Source organism: Protopterus annectens, chromosome 5.part0 (genome assembly GCF_019279795.1).
Source record: "Protopterus annectens isolate FY-2018-M chromosome 5.part0, PAN1.0, whole genome shotgun sequence".
NCBI lineage: Eukaryota > Metazoa > Chordata > Ceratodontiformes > Protopteridae > Protopterus > Protopterus annectens.
The window spans coordinates 1,644,521,615-1,644,547,758 of record NC_056735.1 but is presented as its reverse complement, the minus strand read 5'-3'; the positions used below and the strand labels follow the sequence as shown (position 1 = coordinate 1,644,547,758).

Sequence of the window (26,144 nt, the reverse complement as noted above, 5' to 3'; positions counted from 1 at the left end):
ACGCAAGATCACATAATGCACTTTGATAGAAAGAGCATGGAGTTCCGACACTCTCCTAGCAGAAGTGATGGCTACCAAAAATGCAGTGTTCCAGGATAGGATAGGTATTGTAACTCAATTGTAGCCGCAGGTTCAAATGGGGGAGAGACTAGAGCCTGGAGAACCAGAGTAAGGTCCCAGGAAGGTGTTGGATCTTTCACCGGAGGATGTAGCAGAAAAGTAGCCTTAATAAAAGTCTTGCAGAGTTTAGAAGACGCTACGGAAGTCACATTGTCACCGATATGAAAATTAGAAATAGCTGCATGTTGTACTTTTATAGTGGACGAACTGGCGCCCTGTTGGAAAAGATCTGCTAAAAAACCCAGAACAGCATAAGTTGGAGCCGTAAAGGGGTTTTAGGCCCATTGCGAGGTCCAGATAGAAAAACGCATCCATTTGCTATGGTAAACTCTTCTGGTGGACGACTTGTGAGCTTCAACCAGAATCTCCTTTATGGAGGAAGACAAACCGGGAGCCCTGACAATCGTGGGAACTGGAGCAACCAGACCGTGAGCGTCAGACTGGCCAGACCTGGATGAGGTATCCCAGAAGGATGTGAAATAAGATCCAGAACTGCATCCAGAGTCCAAGGAGAAACTATTGCATGAGACCATAGGGAATGGAACCAGACTTGGCGAGGCCAGAATTGGGCAATGAGGATGACAGTGCCCACCAGTCTGTGAGCTTTCTGAAGAAACTTGGAGATTAATGGTAGGGGAGGATAGGCATGTAGACCGGATGGCCAAGCATGAACCAGAGAATCTCTGGGGGCTTCCCCCTGAAGGGGGGTTCAGAGCGAAGAACTCGCTGTGCTTTGTGTTGAAAGGAGATGCAAAGAAATCGCAGCAAGGATGACCCCACCTGAGGAAGATCCGCTCTGCCACTGAAGGGTTCAGAGACCATTCGTAAGGCAGAAGGATAGACCTGCTGAACCTGTCTGCAAGAATGTTGGACCAACCCGGAATATGCGATGCTACCAGAAAACGACGGGTGGAAATCACCCACTCCCACACTCTCATGGCTTCACGACAAACGGGGTAGGATCTGGTTCCCCCCTCTTTGTTGATGTACCACACTACTGACATATTGTCCGTCTGAATGGCAATCGTCTCTAGAGGAAAATGAGCCTGAAGAGCTTGCAATGCTAGAAGCACCGCTCTCATCTCTAGAACACTGATACGCAAACTGGTCTCGTTTAGAGACCACGTGTCTTGGACCGTCTGTCTCAATCAATACCCCCCACCTGAGCTGGGAGGAGTCCATGGTCACAGTGGCTTTGGGGCAAGGGTTGAAAAAAAGGACGACCCTTTGTAAGGTCCGGAGACAAAATCAACCACAGAAAGGAGTCCCTGAACACCAGAGATATTCAGACAGGGTAAGACAAGGGTAGATCCAGAAGAGACCACTGGATGGCCAGGGTCCACTGAAGACTCCGCATGTGAAGGTGTGCTAAAGGCAATAATTGGATTGTAGCTGCCATAGACCCCAAGGCCCTGAGGACTGCATCCGCCGTCAGAACCTCTGCATAAAGAACCTGTAACTCATGCAAGCTTTAGACTGTGTATCCTCTCCAGAGTGAAAAAAACCTGCATTTGTCTCGTATCCAACCTTGCTCCGAAGTCGTCCAGGCTCTGAACAGGAGACTGTGCTGATTTGGGAAGACTGATGGTAATGCCTAGATGGTTGGCTAAAAGCAGAAGAGAGTCCCTGGCATGACATAGTAGATGCGTGGTTGGGGCAACAAAGAGCCAATCATCCAGGTATGGGAAAACCTGGATACCCCAAGCCTCCGGTGAGCCTCTACTACTGCCATCACTTTGTTAAACACTTGAAGGGGGGCAGTGGTGAGACCAAAGGAGAGGGCTCTGTACTGAAAATAATAGGCTCCTAGCTGGAAGTGAAGGAACCTCTGAGAGCATCTGTCCATTTTGATATGGTAGTAAGCGCCACTGTCAGGTTGGTGGACCACAGAGCTCTCCTGAGCGAGCTCATTCTTGGTGGCCACTGCCCTGACCATAGCATCCACTGGGCAAACTTTAAACCAATGCATTCTGTCCAGAGGGCTAAGGACTTAGTCAGGTAGCTTTAGGATGGGCTCCACCGTGTCCGGTTCCTACCACACCCCAGATGTTACAAGATCTACCAAGGGATCTGCAGGAGGGGACACCCAGGAAGTAGATGGGCTCATGCCAAATGCCTTGAGAAACATTGCTTCGTCCAGGGTTGGCTTTTGGGCAGACCACCCCCCTACTGGCGAAGGATTTCCATGATGTCTCCAAATGTGACATCCACGGTGGGGGGGGGGGTCAGGGGAGCCTTCTCCTTCCTCCAAATCAGTGTCTGAAGTGAGGGACTCTGACAGGAGTTCAACTGCCTCCTCCTACATGCACGTTTGCGTGCAGCCTCTTCAGTGGGACTCGCTGGCAAGGACCCGCAAACTTCCTGTTGTGCCCGGGGCAAAACTGGCACAGGCTGTCCCTGAGAGGACAAGATGGCTGGGACTCAATCCGGGGGGGTCGGGGCTGAGTCTGAGGAGGAGCTGGTCAAAGGTCTCTAAGGAATCGAGAGGACCCTCTCCATCACATCGAATGCAAAGCTCCTTAGCCAATCCCAGGGGAGCCATATCCCTCTGATCCAACAGAGGAGTCGGAGCAGAGACCCTAGGAGCCAAGATACCGCGGGAGACACTGTGCTCCAACCAGCTTCACAGCTGACGGAACCCCCTCTGATTCGACCCCAAGATAGCTACGGCTCAGAGAGCTCGGATCAGACGTGGTCAGATCTGACCCACTCAAGGCAACTGCCGGCGTTGAGGACAGGGGAACTACCATCGACGCCAACCCCTCGACCCAGAGGGACCTTGGATGCAAGGGCTCCAAAACTGCTGGTCGGATCGGAGAAGGAGGTATGGGAGAGAAAAAAGGTTGCGAGGCACCCCCTTCCAGGTGCTGGCAGGACCCTCCATCTGGATTTGGGTGTGGATAAAATTCTGTATCATCTTGCCCTTCTCCACATCACTTAGGTTCCGGGTAAAGCGGGATGAAGACACCACAGAAGCAAACCTAGATACATGCTGGGGGGGGGGGGTGACAGGCGACCTAACCTAACGACCTCTGGCTCTGAGGAGAACCTTAGCGGAGGCAAGTGGAACTAGGCCTGGAAAAAGAAGCCATTTTCAGTGGAGGACCAGCCGGCGCACAGCAGTCAGAAGACTTCTTGTGGGGCCTTTCTTGGCCTTCTACACCTCCACAGACCTCTTGGCGGAAGTTTGTGCCCCTGAGGCCTGGGAAGGGAAAGACCTTGCAGTAGCTGAGCTAGAAGAAGTGGGAATAGCCGTTCCTGATGTGGGCAAAAGGCCCCTGACAACTGGCTTGTTCCTCCTGTCCTGAAGTGCTCTGGGGTTAAACCCAGCGTAGATAGGACAGGAGGCATCAAGATGTGCAGCTGCCAGGCACACCACGCACAGTGTGGCCATCAGCTGGAGAGAGCTCATGGCCACATTCTGAGCAACGCTTGAAACCAGGTTTGGGAGTTTCTGACATGATCCCCCAAAGGAGGTCCAAACACTCACTCACACTAGAACAGAAACGGGGAAAGTTTTTTTTTTTTTAAAATAAGACTAGTGTCGCGCAGAGAGGATAGGTATAAGAGAAGGTAAGATTCTAGAAAATAAATTACTTACAAACCCTCAAAAAATCTGACAACGAATCTCCTCACTGCCAAGAGCATGAATCATGCTGCTTGCTATATCAGTGGCAAACGAGATCTGAAGGGAGGAAGGAGACGGGGCATTATGGGTAGAGGGGAGGAGCTGAGAGCTCGGATCAAAGATGCCAGCTATGTGGCCATGTCGGATCCGAAGCACAAAGGTTGAAGACCAAATGAAGTAAACTACTTCAGATAGTATTTTTACATTTTTAAATCTTATCAAAATTGGTTTAAAAAACATATTACATAATTACTGCATGCATGCAGATATGCAACAACTGTGTACATGCTTTAGCCAAATGTATGACTTGCACTAAACATATCTGTAAACAAAAATACTTCTGGATACAAACATGGCATTGCTTGTGTGTAGACATGCTTTGCTTTTGTGTATAAATACCAGTGCACATGCAGAAGTAATGCTAGATATGTAAATGTACATTTAGAGAACTGATATACATAAACAGAAAAGAACATTTTTGCATTGCCACAATTTCATATAGTGTAGGTACTACCTTAGTAACTAGTACTACAGTCGGAACATTTTCAGAAAAAAAGATTTGCTTTGTGTATTTAGCATTATGATATTTATGCAAGACACTATTTTTTTTCTAAAATATTAGTGGCATGTACAAGACGGATAAACTCAATTAGCCACCACACTCTAAGCAGAGAGAAGGGTGGAGTGGGCAATAAAGTATTAAGTGAATGAGCAGCACAGAGGACAGTGAGAAATGTTTTATTTCTGTATATATTTCTACTTAATCTCCTTATATGATTACATTTATTAAGCAGAAATTATCACTGCACACTGCCATGAAATATTTCTAGTCTACTAAATCAAATGTTTTGTTTACTTCAAGTTGAACTGGAAAGATGTCATGAGTTCCTTTCAACTGTTACATTTGTGTGTGCATATAGCTTGCCTCTGAGCTTAGAGCAAATTTGCATGGTATTACCTAAATTTGCAAGTAAAGTACGCAAGGCATAGTAGAAAGTAGAAACTTCAATGGACATGTATTAAACGTCACAGAAAGAACCCATCCCCCAGAGAGACAAACTATGCACAAAAATGTAGCCGTTTGAAGGTCATGAAGTCCTTAAAGTTCAACTTGCAGTGAAGAAATTTTTATTAGCATAGATGGATTAGGTACAATGAATTTATGAAAATCCATGCTTTGTTGCTTTTATACTTAATGAAAGCATATAGAAAAACTTGGAAAAAAACGCCTCCCCTTGATATTAATACACAGAATGTTACCATGTTTCCAGTACTATTTCCCAGATTTTTTTTCTGAAAAATGGTTTAAAAATCACTGTTGTGCAATGATGTATTACGAGTACATCTATTGTTACCATTTCTTGTTAACACCTCCCCTCCTTTTCACTGCTTTAAATTATGCCCCCCCCCCCCAGTTCTGTTCATTTTACTACAGGTCCCGAATCCATAGGAGCAGCCCTACCATTTTGCTCCCAAGTCAGGAAACGTACACCCTCTGCCTGTCCAGGGATGTCCTCACAAGGTTAGGGCAGTGGTTTCACTCCTATAGGCACCCTGACATATGGCAGCCCGGCAAACCTCACAGACTGTGGACTTTGGGACTTGACTGAGGAAGTGGTGGAGCAGGTAGGACAGAGATCTTCAGTGGGTTGAAGACTGGCTGCTCCAATTGCCCTGACTAACCCGCCACCACAGGCCTCCACCGCCTCAATATCGGGATCCTCCACTGCACTACCAGACAGTGGAAATATCTGAGGTCCTGTGGACCAAGTGTCCTGCTGTGCCCAACTCCTTTTCTCCTTCCCTAATCCTCTTTCCTACACCTCTAACCTACTTCCTCCCCAAACTATCTGCTTACATTGTGTGTGTGTGTGTGTGTGTATATATATATATATATATATATATATATATATATATATATATATATATATATGTATATATATATATATATATATATATATATATATATATATATATATATATACATATACATATACATATATATATATATATATATATATATATATATATATAGGGGTTCATCCCCTGCCAAAATATAGTACCCTTCCTCTCTCACCTCCATCAGTAAAACACTCTTGATGTGTTCCTTCTTTGCTTCCCTCTTTGCTATGTCTACTCCATTTTCAATCTTTCCTATCTTCTCCTTTCCAGTCTTAAAGCTACAAACAGGGTGCCCACACAAGGATATCCCCGTATAAAACTGCTTTGTATTTTTTAAAAGTTAACAAAAACAGCTGTGTTAGATACTGCTTGCCTTAAATGCTTCAAACATACTTATGCATAGCTGTGTTTGTTCCCAATACCTGAAAACTTCTGTAATTAAAAGAACACTGGCATTTTCATAGCTCTTCACGATAAAGGTTAACTTCAGCAAGTTTACACATCTGACAAAAGTGGGCATTTTTTAAAAACAGCTTTTGCATTTACTTATTCAGTATGAATAACCTGAGAAATGAATTTGCATATAGGCATAACTACTCTCTTCATGAGCAACACTTAGTGTGATGCTTTTGGAAACTGCATAAATTTCACTTCGCAAATAAAACTGCATAGTAGAATATTAACATCACTATCCCTTCAAATTGGCATTAAAGTGCACCGCCTCCATCTGCACTAACAAACGTGGTTCAGGAAAACATGATGGCCTCTACAGTGATCTACATAATACAACACAGAACGAAAAGGATGCATACTTTACCTTTTCCATTTCACCTTCTATATATCTTCGGGTTTCAGTACAGATAGGCACATCTTCAGATATTTCACCTTGTGTAGATCCTATGACATAACTAAACACACAAGCTTTATGAATGTCTGCAGGCTGCAGTATACTCCATTTTACTGACTGTGTCCCACCAAAATAGTCAAAATACACTTATTTTATCATTGCCATCTTCACACCTCAACAAATGACTATACATATTACTTTTTCCACTGAAGCACTTTTAACACGGTGTACTTTACAGTAACACAGAAGGGCTGTGTGAGTATACTCAGCTTAGGGTTTCCCCATACTTTGTCTAGTGTAGAGGGGAGAAGTTTCAAATTTTTGTCTCTGCCCTGATTTGAAACTGCTCGATTACTTTTTACACAGGAAGGCACTGCAGCTGTGGTTTCTACTTCCGCATCAGTGATAACAGAAACTTAGGCTTTTCTATCTTCTTCACAGCTGTACAAAGTCAGAGTTGGTCTATACAAGTATGAAGTCATGGGGGGCTTTGCTCCATACAAAGAAACGCTTTTCTGTTGGTTTTGTGAAGTAGAAGGTCTGGTCAGTTTGTTTTTTTTTTTTCAAGTTGAAGCTTCAGTAAAACGAGACTTAAAAGCAAAGAATGACTCAGTATAAAAGAATCACTACTGTAACTGTCCACAGGAATTGGTCACAGGTGGATGTCCATTCTTCTAACCTGACTACTAAAGCTTTCAGACATCCCTGGAAAATAGATAAACTACCTCCCCCCACTTCCCTTCTCACAAAGTCAGTTGAACATACCGTTAAAACAGCTGCCCTTGTCATTTTCAATTCTTTTCTATTAAGAATGTTACCAACAAGCATTCCTGGTACAGGAGCATGAGGTATCCCTGGTCCTCAATCTAATAACTCCGGGACGACCTAAGGAGTTCACCTCATTGACTTATGTGAGGAGGCAGAGCTCAACAGGAACCAAAGGGCTCACAGTTTTCACTAGCAAAGACCAAAGTACCAACCACTACTATACGGCGGAAGAAAAAACAACTCTAGGACAGACTATTTGTTCCCTCCCTAGCAAAGAGAAACTGAAGGACCCCTTCAGATATTATCCATCCTCCATCTGGGCTAAACAAAGAAAAATAGGATGGCGGTCACTTCCAGGGGAAGGCGGGAGGGAGTTTATACCTTAACCTCTTCTGGTATGCTTAAGTATACCTGTACAATTGTATTATGCTCAGCTCTACTGTATTACTCATTAGACATTGAAAGAGTACTAAAGCAATTAATTTTGTGGTTACAGCATGCCCTGCAAGGCCAGTGAAGAAATTGTCTTTATTCCTCGATTAAGTACTCCGCTCATAATGTTTGCAAAAATGTAGAGTAGTCAAAGGGACTGTCGAGCTCTGCAGTATAGACGGATGAAGGACCAGCAAGATGACCTGAATCTGAACAGTACCTTTAGTGCTGAAAGAGAGAAGGGGGATGGGAACAAGCAGCAGGCCTGGACCCACCCATTCTACAGAAAGGGATGAAATGGTGGTTGCTAGCCTGGCTATGCTCCAGTACAAGCAGAGGCTTACACAAAAGCCACTGAATGGGCGAGTGGGGGGCAGTTTTATATGCATGAAACTCTAAGCCATTGACGGCAGCTACCAGAGGTATAAGTGCGAGAACATGGACACATCAGGAAGGGCACTTAATTCACCATGGAGATGAGGTACACATACCACCACCAGGGGTTGGATTTAATGCACGATTGGGGCCACGAAGAAAACAGTCTCCATTGCCACACTGGAATGTAGGTCTCTTGACTGGAGGGACTGCCTACCTATTCAGGCAGTAAGAGCAAGTTTCCCTACAGGTCTCAATCTAGGGGAAAAAAGCCAAGCTCATTCAGCAGAGGGGACAGACATCTCTCATGGATAGATTACATGAATAGGTTGTCTCTTCCAGGTCCTGAACAGAGGACAGCAAGCTAGACACATCTACTCATGAGACAGGGTGACCATCCCAGTGGCTGCTATCAGAACAGGGGTGCAAGCAGAGGCACAAAAGCACACTTGCGGCTGCCTGGATGACCGCCCCATCAGAACAGCTCTCACTTTGACACTGGGTGGAATTTCCAGTTAAGGAAATACATGGATGAGTCTGATTAGGGGACAAGCTTGGAAATCAGCAGGCATGGGAGCAAAAATCTAAAAGGTACTTGGTGGGAGAGGAGGAATTTCTGCTTCACAGATACTCTGGGTTCAAACATTCCCAAAGATGGTTGCTGTTTCAGCTGCTTTAACTGCACCTTTTTTGTTTTCTTTTTTTTTAATGGTTGTTTAATTGCATTACACTTTGATATGACAATCGCTTTGAAGAGTATCTGCTTGGCTATAGGTTTATTCTTTATGCATAATATGAAAAATACAAAAAAGCAAGGTCAGTCTGAACTCCTTTGTTCTTTCTGAAAAATATCTCCGCTGTCTGTGCACATACAAGAAATACAACACCCTTTTCTCTTGTTCTGGAGATTAGGATAGAACTGCACAGTCAAATGTAATGCCAGTTCTTTTGCCACATTAACCATGAAACCGTTTTGGTTATGTATGCACTGTAGAAAGAATACTTTGCTTAATGAGTACATCTAATGGTGTTCAAGTCTGACCCCTAAAGAATCCTAAACTATGACTCCAGGGATACTAGAAAGTCTTTAGGGTGTGTGACACTGCCAGACCAGCTATCTGGAATTTTGTAAATAATTCTACGCCATTTGTGAATATGGATATGATTTATATAGAACTGTATGTTATGTACTGAGCTTCAGGAATGTAACCACAGCATACTCTGCTTGAACATACCTGCAAAACTTAAGAATAGTTGAGGTTAAGTTACTTTATAGCTGGGCCATAAACAAACAATGTTATCTTCTCAATTACAATGCAGAAGCAGACACAATGTCTAAAGCTAGAAGTTTTTCTATTGTCTTGAAAGAAAAGGAACGACTACGTTTAAAAGGAACGACTACGTTTAAAATGTGAAGTGTTTTATTGCTTTATGACTTCCTGACTTCCTAGCAGCTACACAGTTCTGAGCAAACATCTGAAAGATATGCAATTCTCACACAGGGATGTTAAGTTTCTGCTTAGGCTGGGAACTGAAGTCAGGTGACAGACTGATGTCATCTAAACTGGCCCAGCAGTAATGTCTGATATTAATTTAAGAACACTCTCAGAGAGAGACTGTGCATTTTGTAATTTGTCTTTGACCTTGAAATATTCATCATCACAATAATCTGCACTTGCCTTGCTAATAGTAACCAGTGTACAGTAACTTCTTTTATAGTTAGGAATATAGTAAATATTAGTTTAGATGTTTTCTGTATTTATTTGATTCTGTCCTGCAATGTTGTTTTAAAAATATTTCCTGTGATTTTGAACTCTGAAGTCACTGTGTTGAGTTGCTGAGTATTGTCTTGTTATTTTACTATTTATTATTAAATATATTTAAACCCATCTTTGTGGCTGATATTTGTGAGACATATTTAAGCTCTTTGGGTACCTGCATATGTATTTGGTGATATTGTACAGGCCACTCCTAAATAGCCTTGCTTAGTCAAACTACCACTTGGATTAACAGTAACATTACACAGTAGGACTGGACACCCTTTGTAAGGGCCTTATAGTAGCTGATAAGTAAGAGTGGATGGTGGCAGTGATAACTACCTAAAAGTCTGGGCAGAAGGGGGGCATAGCTAGTAAACCTGTGCCAGCCTTCCCCAGGTGGGTGGGGGCATAGCTAGGAAACCTGTGCCAGCCTTTCCCAGGTGGCTGTGTGTGTGTGGGGTCTATATCACGTTGTTGAACTCTTAAAAGTTTGAAAGTCATATGGTCGACACCATATGATCGAACTGTTAAAAGTTTGAACATCTCAAAAGACACAGTACAGTGCAGAATGGGAAGATTTCCCTTTTCTGAACTGTAGTCCAATCTCGGAGTTGGTATATTTAAACAGCAGGGGGTGCAGGGGGGCTTGCCCTCCTGCTTAAACTGTTCAGGTAGGTTTTTTCTTTTTTTTTTTTTACTTAAATTTTCGAACTTTTTAAAAGTTTGATCATATGGTGTCAACCATGTGCTTGTTTGAACTTTTAAAAGTTCGATTATGTAACTGACGTGTGTGTGTTTGTATATAAATCAAATCTCAAAGTGTGTGCATCACCTACTTTGGCCAGGGACACGAAGCACTGGTTGGACAGAGAGGGTGCTGGAGATCTTAGCTTGGCCACTTAGCTGAGATCTTAACCCTATAGCTGTGCCAGTGGGTGGTCTTATTGGGGATCGGGAGAAACTAGCCCCAGACTGACTGATCTCTGTGTGCTCTTAAGGGAAATTGCACTTTACTGCGTGTGTATTTGCAATCCTCCCAGTGTGTACTTCCCTCACTGTTGCCATTGGTGAAGATTGAGGCTCCTTGATTACTGGGCCAGTGCAGGGGCATCACATTTTATTTTATTTTATTTACATTTGTTGACCGGGAGTGTCCGACTGGACGAAGGTCCATTTTCAGCGGAGGCCCGGGGAGAAAAGCTCCACAGTTAAAATACACAGACAGTAGTTACATTGGATTTACATAGCAATTAACAATTTGATCAACATGGAAATTAACAATTAAAAACATAGTTACAGATAAGAACATAGTACATCAGTAGACAACTAGAATCTTTATCATCTGTGAATTACAGAACAAACTTGTTAAAATAAGAAGTTCCAGATGTATAATAAGTAGTTAGCTACATATTAATTGGACAGTGGTGAGGGATATCTGAATTACATTATTAATAGGTTCACAGTGGTAACATAGCCACATCACATATTAACTGGCTTGTAGTGGTGTGGATATTGAATTCCTGTACCTGTGTACAGTGGTCACTGAAGGTGTTTGTACTCTCAATCAGCCACGCAGTGAACATTCAGAGTTTCACATCACAATTTTTTTTTTAGTTTAGTCAGGGGAGCAAGCAGGCAAGCGTGTCAGTAGAAGAGTATGGCAAGCTGACAAGGAGCCAGTTGGTTGAGATTGGCCAGCCTAAAGGACTGATGCATGCCAACCTGACTAAAGCAGATGTGGGTGCAGCTTTAGTGACAGCTGCATCGCCGAAACAGCAACCAGGAGGACAAATCAGACTAGCCTTGGAGATGTACAACTCTCAAAAAATGGACAGCTCAACCTTTCCACGGGGACTTAAAAAAATCTGTCTGGAGTTAGAGAGACTTGAACTGGAGGCCAAGTATTTGGAAATAGAAGCGGCAGAGAGACTAAGACGTCTAGAGACTGAGGAAAATGAGAAACTGCAATGTCTGAAGGCTGAGGAAAATGAAAAAAACTGCGACGCCTGGAAGCTGAGGAGAATGACAGGCAGAGGCAACATGAAAAGGAGATTTCACCAGAGTCGTGGAGGTAATGGGGAAAGGAGTAACCAAACCCCAGAAGCAACAAAAGTCAGTAAATTTCTTCCACAATTCACAGAGGGGGATAATTTTGACAGTTTCATTCATATATGCCTGAAAGGGTATGTAAACAATACAATATTGACCAAGGGCTCTGGGTACGGTTCCTGATTCCCCTTACTCCATGGTAAAGCTGTAAAGCTGTAAAAAGAAGCCATGTACCTACCATAACGTTCGACGTTAATTGTCCTTCATCTCGCCTTCCTTCTTGCTGTTTGGGTTTGGAGCCGAGGATCGGCCTACTTCTATAGCTCGAGAGCCATTTACTGGCTCGAGGCTAACCCTTATCCCAGAATGCCCAGAGTCAGCTACCCAGATCTCGTTTGTGATAGCGCACACTAGACATATAAAGTAACCAGTAACCTAAAACTGATTTACCAAAATAACAGATCACAGTAAACTGTCATAAAATTACCTGGCATGTGAACCATGAAAAAGGAAATCTGCCAGTGAAACCATAGTGAACTCCTCTCAATCCTCCAGGAAGGGGGAAGGAGGTGGGGATGCAAGAAGGAAGGTGAGATGAAGGACAACCAACATGAAACGTTATGGTAGGTACATAACTTCCTTATGTTAAGTTGTCCCATCTCGCCTTCGTTCTTGCTGTTTGGGATAGCGTCCCTACCACCTAAAGACCCCGGGTGGCTCATTGGAACAGACTCTTCAGAACAGTGGAACCAAAGGAAGCCCTGCTCCGGGAGACCATATCCACTTTGTAATGAGAGATAAAGGTATGAGGGTTTGCCCAAGTGGCAGCTGCACAAATTGCGTCTATGGGCAATTTAGACTGAAAGGCTACAGACGTATCTAATGCTCTAGTAGAATGACCTTTCAGTTTTGCTGGTAGATGTTTATGCCTTAACTGATAAATAAAGGCAATGGTATCAGATAACCATTTGGATAAGGTCATCTTAGAAAATGAAAGGCGTTGCTTATTGTGAGCATAGGAGAGAAATAATTGGTCTGACTTTCTTAGCTCTTTGGTCCTATGGAGGTAAAAACTTAATTGTCTGGGCATATCCAGTTTGTGAAGACCATATTCTGCCTTGTTGCTATAATTGGGAAAGAAGACGGGGAGATCGATGGACTGATTTAAACTGTTTTCTGAACAGACTTTTGGTATGAAGGATGGGTTGGTTCTCAGAGAAACTCTATCTTTGTGAAACACCATATATGGAGGACGAACACAGAGTGCTTGGAGTTGTGAAACACGTCTAGGTGAGGTAACAGCAACCAGAAAAAGTGTTTTCCAAGAAAGAAATTTTAAGGGACAGGAAGCTGCTGGTTCAAAGGGAGGCAGAATCAAAGAAGTCAAAACTAAATTGAGATTCCCAAGGAGGAGGTGGATCCCTCCCTAAAGAAGAGATGTTCCTCTCATGAAGGCTTTGCAGAGCTTATGAGACATTATGCTAGAATTAAGAATTCCAATATGAAAATTAGATATGGCTGCCAGTTGTACCCTGATGGTAGCAGCAGCCACACCCGACTGAAAAAGCTCTGCTAGAAATTCTACAATTTGATGGACTGGGGCTGAAAAGGGGTCTAAGTTTCTAGATTCTGCCCAGTAAGAAAATCTTTTCCATTTGCTAGCATAAGTCTTTCTCGTCGTTGACTTATGGGTGGATACAATAATATCGTGAACTGCTGGGGAGATACTTGGAAGCCTGGCTAAGGTAGGAAGTGGAGAAACCAAGCTGTGAGCTTGAGAGTGTAACCCGCCTGACTGATGAATCAACAGATCTGGCACTGGGTCCAGAACCCAAGGCTGGTCTAGAAGGTGAAGGTGCAAGAACGGAAACCATATCTGTCTAGGCCAACAGGGAGAAATGAGAGTCATTCTGCAACCCAACGATTTTGCTTTCTGTATGATTCTTGGAATTAGGGGAAAAGGGGGAAATGCATAAAGAAGCCCCTGAGGCCAATCTTGGACTAGAGCGTCTCCGGGAGCTTGACCTGGAGAAGGAAGCAGGGAGAAGTACCTGCTGCATTTGTTGTTGAGGGGGGTGGCAAATAGATCGCAGTAAGGCTGGTCCCATTTGCAGAAGATAAGGTCCGCAACTTCCTGATTCAGAGACCACTTGTGAGACATAAGGATAGCCCTGCTGAGCCTGTCCGCTATTACATTGGATTCCCCAGGGATGTACGTTGCTGTCAGAAAACGTTGGGAGGAAATCGCTCATTGCCACAACCTGAGGGCTTCTCAACACAAGGGGTAGGAACTGGTCCCGCCCTGCTTGTTGATGTACCACACAACTGACATGCTGTCTGTTTGGATCACAATAGTTCCAGAAGGAAGAGAGTCTTGAAGAGCTTGCAATGCTAGGAGCACCGCTCTCATCTCTAGGACACTGATACGCAGATGGTACTCGTGAGGTTGCCACATGTCTTGGACTGTCCTGCCTAGATAATGCCCCCCCTCCACTATATCAGGGAAGTGTCTGTGGTCACTGTGGCTACCGGAGGGGGTTGAATGAAAGGTCTGCCCTAAGTCACCAGTGGGGAGACCATCCACCAAGAGAGGTGTCTTTTGCATGTTTCTGTAATCAGGATCATGTGAGACATGGGTAGTTCCTGGAAGGACCACTGCGTGAAGAGAAGCCACTGAAGGACTCTCATGTGATAACGCGCTAATGGTACAAGAAGAATGGCAGCTGCCATGGAGCCTAGAACTTGCAGGACATGTCTGACTTGGACCTTTCTGCTCTGCATTAGAAATGACACTTGTTGGCAAACAGAGAAAACTCTTTCCTGAGGTAACCTTGCAAACATCTGTTTTGTGTTTAATTCTGCTCCTATATATGTAACAGATTGACAGGGCAACGAGGCAGATTTTTCGAAATTTACTGTAATGCCTAGTTGGGTGCAGGTTGATATTGTATAATCCTGTGCCTCTAAGAGTTGATGCCTGGTGGTAGCAGTTAGGAGCCAGTCATCTAGATTGGGAAACACCTGGAATCCATGACATCTGCCATACATTTGTTGAACACCCTGGGGGCTGTGGTGAGACCAAAGGGCAGAGCTCTGAACTGATCATGACTGGTCCCTACCTGGAAGCGAAGATCCTGGAGCATCTGCCCATTTTTATATGGTAGTACGCATCCTGAAGATCTATGGAGCACATCCAGTTGTCCTGACTCAGAAAGGGGAGAATGGACTGCAGTTACCATCCGGTACTTTTCTTTTTGTACAGATTTGTTCAATCTGCTGAGATCCAGTATTGATCTCCAGTCCCCTGTCTTTTCTGGTACTAAAAAGAATCTTCAGTAAGTTTCAGATCCTAGTTGGTCTGCGGGGACTTCCTGAATGGCTCGCTCTTCTAGCAGTTTTGAAACTTGAATAACTGCTTGATCCCTTAGATTGGGTGGGACATCTGGGATGGACTTTTTTGACTTTAGCAGGGGTTGATGAGTTTTGTAACCTCTGGATATGACGGATAGTACCCATTAGCCTCTTGTTATATTTTGCCAGGGTTTTGGGTACATGGAAAGTCTTCCCCTGAATGCCTCCAGAGGTGAGCAGTCGGGCAACCTGTCAGAGATGCTGGAAAGGTTTGGCAGAGAAAGTTTCTGTGTCACCCTGATTTTGCGGTCCCCCTCTGCCACGAGGGCAGCATCTGCCGTTGTTGTTTAGCCCTCTCCCCTGGGGGGGGAAAAATCACCATGTGTGTCAGAGAAGGGTCCCTGGGACTTCCGAAACCACATCTTTCCACCATTCTGAACTTTTGGATAAGGTCTTTTAGGAGTGGAAAAATGGGCTCCCTCGGCAGAGAGAGTTTTGCCTTCCTGCTCACACCTGGTAAGCGTGTCTTTCACCTGTGGCCCAAAAAGCGAGGAGCCATCAAAGGGAGTATTTGTGAAGGACGCCTGAAAGGGTTCCACAAATTGACACAGCTGCAGCCAAGCATGTCTGAGAGCCACTCCTGTACCTGCGGCTCTGCTCGCTCCATCGGCATAGGAAATCAGCCTTGTGGAGGAGTTGACTATAGAATTAAGAGTCGCAAGCTGGGAAGCTATTTTGGCTGATGCTCCCTCAGCTGTAGGATCTTGTAGGGTATCTCCAATCTCATTAGGAGATCCCTTTGAAGTCATGTAAAATGAAAGAGAGAATTCAGGGACCTCATTGAGAAGGTCACTGAGGAAAACATTCGCTTCCCATATCTGTCCATCATCCTAGACTCTGTTTGGTGGATGGACAGATGAAGAAGTTTTTGCTAACCTTTTCTTGGTGGCTGCTGCTACCATCATGGCATCAACTGGCACACCTTTAGAGAGAAATTGTTTGTCCTGGGGGGCTGTTATGAACTTATTTGGTCTCCATGGAGTAGGTTCCATAGAATCCAGAGCTGACCAAGCCTTTCGAGCCACTACAGACATGAGTAGATCGAAAGGTGGAGACACCCAGGAGGTGGGGGGTCGGGAACCGAATGCCTCTAGGTATACAGACTCATCCTCGGTAGGAGCTAGGGAAGACCAGCCATCCCCTCTGCCTAAGCATTTCAAGGATGTCGGAAAAGGAAACATCTTCAGAGGGGGACCAGGGGGGACCCTTCTGATTCATCCAGGTCTGTATCTGAAGTGACAGACTCAGGGGAGTCTAGGTGCTTCCTCTTGCACTTCTTCCGAGGAGGCTCTCTGAGTGATCAGGGGAGGCCTCAGAAGAAGAGGGGTCACCCAATGGGGTGTCCTGGGGCATAGGTTCCCTACTTTGGGCCGGAGGAGCAGAGGTTGGCACACGCACCACAAGAGAAGGATCCGATGGGGCTGATAGAGATGCTTCAGGGGACAGCACACTCCGCATGACCTCGAAGGCGCCACGATCCCGAGGCAAAGAAAGCTCTGGCTCTGAAGAGACTGGAGTCCTTCTCCGCGTCGAGGGCGACAGCTCCGAGGCGGATGTGGGAGCTGAGCTCACCTGCGCCAAAGCTCCGAGAAGGAGAGCGGGGTCAGACAAGGGACCAATGCCATTTCCCCCCCTCGTTGCCAACGAGAGAGCTTCGGCGCCCAGATCACTCAATAGACGGAACAATCAAGGTGATCGGAGCTGACGTCGGAACAGAAGAGGTGATCGGCGCAGTTGGTTCTATCAGCGCGTCCTTGGTCTCTGGCGCCGAACTAAGTGTAGTCTGAGGAGGAATGGACATGGAGGCGGATGGAGCAGCAACCTGCGGAGGTGGGCTGGAAAGTAATTTCACAAGGGCCTGTGATTTAAGCAACCTGCTGACTACTCTTCTCCACGTCTTGATCCAATAACCTGGAGGATTCGAGAGGAGTGGGATGAAGAGCGATGACTGCGTTCACTTCCTAATAAGGGTGACTGTGGCATCAAGCGGATCAGCTCCAATGAAGGAGACCTTGCTTGCTTGTGGCTCGAGGTGGCAGTTGGAGCCGAGGGAGGAAATGACTTGTCGATGCTAGTCAGCACAGACAAACTTGGCTCCAAGCCCAGGAGTTGGTTCCGAGGATGAAGCCGACGGCTTGACAGACTCAGAGGATTTCACTGGCTGAGAACCTTTAGCCGAGCAATCCTGTAGTTTCAATAATCCTTGAAGGATTAATTTGTTTTTGCACTCCTGCAGGACCCTTGGACTAAATGCATGACAGATAGAGCAAGAGTCCTGCAGGGCTAGTGTGCCCAATCTTTCAGAGACATTTTCTTACAGCATGAGTCACACTTTTTGAAGCCAGAAACTTTGGCCTCTTTAGACATGTTACACTACTATACTAAAAAAAAGTTTTTTTTTTTTTTTTACAGTTAAGGAACAAAAAGGAGAGCCTCTAATTTAAACGGCTGTTCTAAGGGGGGGGGGACTCTCTAATTTAAACGAGTTCAGAGGGAAACAGAAGGCCTGCGGGATATGGAGTGACGGCCAACAAAGCTACAACACACATAAGAAAGGCAATAAGGGGATAAAGAACTATACCTAGACAAAAACTTGACAAATTTTAAAAATAAACAATTATAATCATAGAAAAAAAACTATACTAAGCCTGAGCCAGTAACGAAACAACCTCGCAGCTGAAGTGGCAAACAAGATCTGGGTAGCTGACGCTGGGCATTCTGGGATAAGGGTCAACCTTGAGCCAGTAAATAGCTCTCGAGATATAGAAGTAGGCAGAGTCAGCAAACAGCAAGAATGAAGGCGAAATGGGACAACTTAACATCTACAATTTCTAAAATGTCTGACACTGATTGTTTCCTAGAATGCTTTAACGCCTGAAGCTTATAGGAAAAAGTTTAATGAGCACAGACCAAGGCAGATAAAAATGTGTGTGAATACACTGCTGAACTAAGTACTTATTTTCATAGGTGGGTGAGTGCATGTCAGGTCACCAATTCTGAAAGGCTAGCACACATTTTAGTGACGGAACAAGCCCATAGCACTTTGCCTGAGGACATGAGAATCTGGTTAGCTGATAGACAATGCAATACTGCAGATGAGTTGGGGAAGAAGGGGGACCTATACCTAGCAAGCAGGGCATCACTGCATAGGAAAGGGACACCCAGTGCTGCTCATGGGTCTAAGGGAACCCATGGTGGGCAGCCCAGACTGCCCCAACAGAGTCCACCAGTAGCAGGGGAAACCACTAGTCCAGGTACATGCCCAGGACCAATGATTAAATGTTTTAAATGCAACCAGTGGGGGCATGTAGCATATACATGTCCACGGAGGCAAGGTAGGGAGCAAAAGGTGGGACAGCCAGTAAGTAGGAATGACAAAATGCTAACAGTAGGTTGTCTCGAGACAACAAGGGTAATGAACTGCTACAAGAGGTTATATCTTATCTTAGTGGGAAAGGGGCCATTGCTAACAGAGAGGCAGCCTGTGACCTAATCATTGTGAAGCCTGCAATGGTTAAAGAGGAGCACTACTTGCTTGGGCAGTCTACTCCATTCAGAGCTTTAGGAGGGACACCATTCCAAACAGCTTTGGCTAGGGTTCACCTTGACTGGGAGGGTAGAAAAGGAAGCAAGCAAGTAGGTGTGTTTAAGGATATCCCTGCAGATGTCTTGATAGGGAATGATTTTGATAATGTAGTACCATGCATGCATGCAGTTACACACAGTCAGTCTTGTAGACAAGCATGTGGGTCTGTTAGACTGGGGGAGACCTAGACAGACCACACATTTGCAGCCAGGACTGGTGAGGTGGTTACTTCAGGGAGGGAGCTAGCCTGTAGCAGTGAGACTGAAGGTGAGCCACAGCTGCTTGTGGGTACTGATGCTCCCTTGGACAGACTGACTGTAAGGGCAGAGGTGAGTAGTAGTACCCAGGCTGACAGTCAGGCACTGCTGTCAGAGAATATCAAACTTCCTGTGGAAGGGGAGCTGGAAAGGGTTACCAAGGAAGAGGTGAGACAGGCTCAGCTGTCAGACCCTACATTACAAGGCCCGAGACAGGTAGCTAGAGAGGCACCTGATTTTCAAGGGAAGGGAGAATATGTATACTGGGACAAAGGGTTACTGTATAGAGAGTGGACCCCCGAAGGAGGACTAGAGTGAGAGAGAATACAGCAGTTGGTAGTGCCCAGAGCCTACCATCTGGCAGTTCTAGCCATAGCCCATGATATTCCCTTGGCAGGTCATATGGGTATAAAGCACAGAGAAATGTACTATGCAGAACTTTGATTGGCCTGGAATTTCCAGAGATGTAACAGGATACTGCAGGACCTGTGAGCAGTGCCAAAAGGTAGGCAAGGCAGGAGATAAGGTGAAAGCTCCTTTGATGATTTTGCCTGTGACTGAGGAGCCATTTCAGAGGGAGGATATGGATCTTGTGGGGCCTCTGAGTACCCAAGTTCCACAGGGGAAAAGCATATCCTAGTGGTAAGTGATTATGCTACCAGATGGATTTTCAGCAGGACAGGTTTCCCAAATGAAATACTGACTGACAGAGGTGCCAATTTTATGTCAGACCTGCTGGCTTGCCTGTGGAAGCACTGTGGAGTGAAGCACCTAAAGACCACCCCTACCATCCCCGGACTAATGGTCTTGTTGACAGGTTAAACTCTACACTCAAGAGGATGCTACGGGCATTTGTAGGCAAGCTTAAGAGGTAGTGGGAAAACTATATGCCCCATCTGTTTGCTTACAGAGAGGTGCCCCAGGAATCCACAGGTTTTTCACCCTTTGAGTTGCTGTATGGGCATAGGAAGAGGGGACCTCTAGATTTGAGTTGAGATGAGTGGGAGGGCAAGTGTGAATCCCACAAGGAGTCTGTTGTGGAATACATCCTAAACCTCAGGACAAGGCTCATGGAACTCATGGGCTTGGCCCAGGAGAACCTAGCAGAAGCCCAACAGCATAAAAAGGTCTGGTATGACAGGAATTCTCCAGCTAGAGAGTAAGCTGTAGGGCACCAAGTAATTGCTCTCATTCCTGTCAGACACAACAAGCTGCATGCATCTTGGGAGGGACCCTACAAGGTGGTAAGGAAGGTCAGTGATGCTAACTACATTGTAAAACTGCTAGGCAGGAGGAAGGGGCACAAATTATACCATGTTAACATGATGAAACCTTACCATGATAGGGAGGCCCTTGTGCTGAGTATTTGCAGTGGATGGCAGGAGTCATCTGAGGGGGATCTGGTGACTGATCTCAGTGAAGCTTGGACCGACACCTCCATGGAAGGGGTACCAATGTCCCAGCAGCCATCTCCTACCCAAGTTCGAGAAATCCAAATAGTGTTACATGAGTTTGGGGACATGTTCACTGGGAAAGCAGGGTGCACCCACCTGGTGCAGCACCATGTGGATACAGTACCTCCCCAAAGGCCTATTAAGCAGACCCCTTATAAGATGCCTAAGAGAGTACTGGGCTACTTCCTGTCACTGAGATCAGTCATCAGATCCCAAATCTTGCTTGCTTAGGCTGTTCACTGGGGGGAGAATTCAAGGAATAAGCCAGGCTGCAAGATTCAGGGTTTGCAGGTGCAGATACAAGATCTGCCCCACCTCCTGAGTGAGGAGGGTTGGGATCTGGGGGTAGGTGCCAGGGTGGCACCAGTGACACGCTGCACAGTAGTGGGTACCAGTGCTTGCATGGCTAGTCTGGGACAATCAGGATAGTCCTTGGTCTGCCCTGTCTTATCTTGAGTAATATTCTTGAGAGAAGGGGCGGGGGGGGGTGTAGATTGAGAGGTTTTCCCACTGGAAGGATAAGGCATCCACTTTCCAGGCCCTGCTGTGAGGTGTCCTGGTGGAGAATTTGCTGAGCTAGTGATTGCAGGAGGAGGTCCACCTCTGGGATCCCCCATTTCTGGATTAGAAGGCTGAAGGTGCTGGGTCTAGGAGATTTCTGTTTAAGTCGTCTGCCAGTGAATTTTTGTTTGCCTGGCAGGAACTGAGCTTGCAGATGGACATGCATGTCCAAGGCCGTGTTCCACAGGGCCATGGCTAGAATGCAGAGTGGGTAGGAGTGGGTTCCCCCCTGCCTGTTGATGTACCATATAACTGGGGTGCTGTCTGTTTTTATTAGCAGGGGTCCTGGTGAAAGTAGGGATCTGAAAGCTGTTAGAGCATGCTGAACAGCTAGCATCTCTTTTTGGTAGATGCGCAGATGAATTTAACTTGGGCTCCAGTGGCCCTGAACACACTTGTCGTCCAGGTGTGCCCCCCAGGCATAGTATGATGTGTCTATGGTTAGGGTCTGGGTGACGTGGGGTTGAGTAAAGGGAAGACCCTTGGTGTGGTTGCATGCTGCTGCCCACCAAAAAAGCTCTGTCCTTAGACAAGGTATGATAGGTATGACAGCTTCCAGGTCCTGAGAATGTTGGCACCAAAGACTTTTTAAGTACCATTGAAGTTTCCTCATATGCAGTCTGGCATATGGAATTAGTAGAATGCAAGGGGCCATGAGCCCTAGGGACTTCTGGACAGCTGGATTCTGGTGGCCATTTGAGTGAAGAAGTCCGTCAGATAGGGTTGTTTTTCTGGAGTAAGGAATGCCACCTGGGATGCTGTTTCCAAGCTTGCTCCTAGGAATACAATCTTTTGACTGGGGACTAGTTTTGATTTCTTTTTTTGTTGATAGTGTACCCCAAGGAGGTTAGAAGGTTCCTTACAAATGTCAGGTGCTGCAACAGCTTTTCCTGTCTGCCTGAATCAGGCTGTCGTCCAAGTACGGGTAAATTTGAATTTTTCTCTGTTTTCAATAGGCAATGGCTGGAGCCAAGCATTTTGTGAATACTCTGGGAGCAGTGGATAAGCCAAAGGGAAGGGCAGAGAACTGATCATGCATAGATCCTGCCTGAAACATAGGTATTTCCTGTATAAGTCTCTGATAGGGATGTGCAGATATGCTTCTTTTAGGTCTAGGGTGGCTAACCAGGCATCTTTGGACAGCATAGAAAGAAGCAGCTGAAGGGTGAGCATTTTGAATGTTGGTACCACCAGAAAGGTGTTCAGAGTGGAAAGATCTAGGATTGGGTGCCAAGTGCCCTCTTTTCTGGGTGCCAGGAAAAGTCTGGAATAGAACCCTTGTCCTACCTGTTCTGCAGGAACAGGATGAAATGCCCTTATGGAGAGTAGGGGTTGAACTTGGTTTTGTGCCTCTGCCCACTGGTTTGTAGGAAGGTCTGGGAACCCTTTTGGGGTTGGCAGTGAGTGGAAATAAAATTTGTACCCCAATGTTGACGACACATCAGTCTTTGGTGATGGAGAGCCAGTGTTTTGCATGATGGGCAAGTTTTCCTCCTAGGGGCACAAACAGTTCGGCAGAGGTGAGGAGTGGAGTTGAGAAGTCACTGTAAATTCTTTCCATAAGGGGGTGGCTTAGCACTCCCTGTTTTTGAAGAGGAGGCACTCCATTGCTTAGATCTCTGCATACCCTTGAGACTGTAGTCGAGGGGGGGGGGGTCTTTTTCCCCTGGGTCTAGTTTGAGATGGCCTTGAAGGGGCTGGAAAGGACCAATGCTTCGAGGGGCAATGCCTACTGAATCTAGGAGGCTGCACTTACAAGAAATCTTTGACTGTCTGCATAGAGTTAGCTTTTTCTTCAATCTTTTTTAGAACCACTTCTACTCTGGTGCCAAACAGATTGTCCTTGTTCAAAGGAGCGTCTAATAATTTTGATCTGACATGGTCTGGCAAGGTCTGCTCCTTAAGCCAAGCATGCCTTCTCAGTACAGAACCAGTGACTGCTGCCCTGCAAAATGCTTCTAGGACGTCAAAGCCACATTGCAAAGTATGCTTGTTGACTTGGCTTGCAGAATGCATAAGCTCTTGTAATTCTTTACTTTCTGCACAGTCTGTAAAGGTAGCTAATTTTTGATTAATAAGTTTCATATGTTGCTGGTACTTCAGCACGTGAAAAGTACAGTTGTGTACCTACCATAAGTGTAGATGTTTGAGTGTATTCACTGTTGCAGTCATTACACTTGGTTATCCTGCTAGCAGGCTACCCGCAGTCGGCCCGAATTCTAAAGTCTAGGTCCGGCATTGGATGCTGTCGCCTCTTCCCTGATGTCAGTGCACCAGGGGTATAAAAGATGCAGTCAACGCCATTTTCTTCAGTTTTTCTTGCCCCAGATGTCAGGTGCCCCCAAACTGGTAGGCTGAAAATTATGCCAATAAGTATGAATGCACAAAAATAAACATTTCCTTCATCTGCAAGCAAATACACCACATAGGTTGTATAGGATAGAGAAGTACAAATAAGTCCCAGCAAAGAAAAAGAGGGATGGTGGGTAGCCTGGACTGCAACAGTGAATACACTCGAACATCTACATTTACGGCAGGTACACAACTGTACTATGTTCATCGTGTTTCACTGTTGCAGTCATTACACTTGGGTAGAATCCCAAAGCTGAGGTTGGGTGGCTGGGTCTAAATAGGATTAGGAGAGGCTATAAGGCCCTGCAGAACTGCAGTGGCAAAGCCTGCGCTGGATTTAGAGTAGAGAGGTAAGTGGTAGTGCTTGGTGAAAGTGTGCACTGAACTCCAAGATGCAGCCTCTAAAATGTCATTGGTTGGTACTCCTCTCAGGAAGGCTGCTGAAGTGGCTGCTGCTCTGGTTGAGTGAGTCCTAATGCCCTTAGGCACTGATTTGCCATGTTGAGAATAGCAGAAATGAATGCAGTGGCCTATCCATTTTGAAATCGTCTGCTTTGAGATAGCCTTTCCTTGTGTTCCTGCAGCATATGCTACTAAAAGTTGCTCAGTCTTTCTGAAAGCTTTAGTTCTGTCCAGTTAAGAGTCGTAGCTGTCTGTGTATGTCCAAAGAATGCAGGAGTCTCTCACCCTTATTCTGTGGGTTTGGATAAAAGGTAGGCAAATGAATGGTTTGGTTAAGGGCCACACTGGATATTACCTTAGGCATAAATGTCGGGTTTGTCCTCAGAGAAACCCTGTCTGGATGGAAAATGATAAAAGGTTCCACAGCCATGAGTGCCTGTAACTCTGAGACTCATCTTGTAGAGGTTATTGCTAGGAGCAGAGCTGTTTTCCAAGATAAGAACTTTATTTCAGCTGTATTGGCTGGCTCAAAAGGTGGCAGTGTGAGTTTTTCCATGACATAATTGAGGTCCCATGCAGGTATTGGTGCTCTCCTTGGGGTCTTACGTTTTTGGCCCCTCTGAGGTATTATCTTAGCAGTGGATGTGAAAAAATTGGTGGTTCCATATTGTAATGAGCTGAAATGGCAGAGGCATGGATTTTAATTGATGAAAAGGATAGGCCTTTGTCCAGCATCTAAGTTAGATATTGTAAAATCTGAGGAATATTTGGTACAAACGTGTCAATTCCTTGTGCCTGGTTCCAAGCACAGAATCTTTTCCATTTTTCTGCATAAGATTTTCTGGTACTGGGCCTCCTGGCCTCCAAAATAACATCAATCACTGCTTTAGAGAGAGGTGTGTTCTGAATGGCTACATTATCTGCTATGCTGACAGATTTAGGGTTCTGAGTTGGCTGTGCAGGATCTGATTGTTTCGTTGGGTCAGTAAATGAGGAATTAGAGGCAATGACCAGGCTGGGCCTTGAGACAAGCTCTTTAGGATTGGGTACCAGTGCTGGCGGGGCCAGTCTGGAGCAATCAGAATCATTTTTGGCTTCTCTTGTCTGACCTTTAGGAGTACCTTGGGAAGGAGAGGCAGAGGAGAAAAAGCATAAACTGTTAGGGTTTTCCAGCTGAATGATAGAGCATCCACTTTCCATGCTTGCTTGTGATACATCCTTGTGCAGAATCTCTGTAGTTGGCAGCTGTGAAGCGAGGCAAATAGATCTATGTCCGGGCATCCCCATTTCTTTATTATCATGCTGAAGACTTGTGGATCCAGTTTCCACTCGTGGGGATCCGTGAGGTTTCTGCTTAGTTCGTCTGCCACAGTATTTTTCTTTCCTGGCAGGAATTGTGCTTGCAGGTGTGCTTGGTAAGTCAATGTTGTGTCCCACAAAGTCATGGCTTGTCTGCAGAGGGGGTATGAATGAGTGCTTCCCGGTTTGTTTATGTACCACATGACTGTAGTATTGTCTGTCATTATCAGTAGTTGTCCTGGATGGAGTAGATCCTTGAAAGCTGTCAGGGCATTCTGATCAGCTAGCATCTCTTTTTTGATTGATATGAAGATGCCTTTGGATTGTGGGTCATGTGCCCTGAATACATTTTCCTGCCATGTGGGCCTCCCAGGCATAATCTGAAGCATCTGTGGTTATTGACTGCCTGGCTGTGGGTAGGGTGAATGGCTGTCCCTTGTTGTGGTGACAGGCCTGTGCCCATCATCGGAACTCCTGTTGTAGGCAAGGAATGAGAGTAATTAATGTTTCCAGGCTGTGACAATGTTGAGTCCAAACACTTTTTAGATACCACTGTAGTTTCCTCATATGCAGTCTGGCATATGGAATTAGCAGAATGCAGGATGCTATGAAGCCCAAAGCCTGCAGAATTTTTATTGCAGATAACTGGGTCTTTGCTGCCAACATTTTAAAGTAAGAAGTCAGTTGCCTTTGTTTGACTGGCGTGAGATAAGCCATCTGGGTAGTTGTATTTAAGCTTGCACCCAGGAATATTATCTCTTGAGAGGGTACTAGTTTTGATTTCTTTTCGTTTACTGTGTACCCTAGGCAAATTAGTAATCCTTTTACAAACGCTAGATGCTTTAGTAGAATGTCCTTGTTCTCTGCTTGAATAAGGCAATCGTCCAACTAAGGATATATTTGAATTCCTCTTTGTCTGCAAAATGCAATTACTGGTGCCA

The 26,144-nt window shown here is 45.4% G+C and overlaps 1 protein-coding gene across 2 annotated transcripts in view; it reads right to left on the bottom strand.

The window, feature by feature from the left end:
• The window catches only part of MIS18A (MIS18 kinetochore protein A), a 234,974-nt gene that overhangs the window by 39,056 nt on the left and 169,774 nt on the right, over positions 1–26,144 (bottom strand). Inside the window, exon 4 of one of the 2 annotated variants that reach the window (XM_044071431.1) lies at positions 6,468–6,558. In XM_044071431.1, coding sequence (XP_043927366.1) covers positions 6,468–6,558 — 91 coding nt within the window. Of the gene's footprint in view, positions 1–6,467; positions 6,559–26,144 lie in introns of those variants that run through there. The other variant, XR_006364807.1, reaches the window with a different exon arrangement.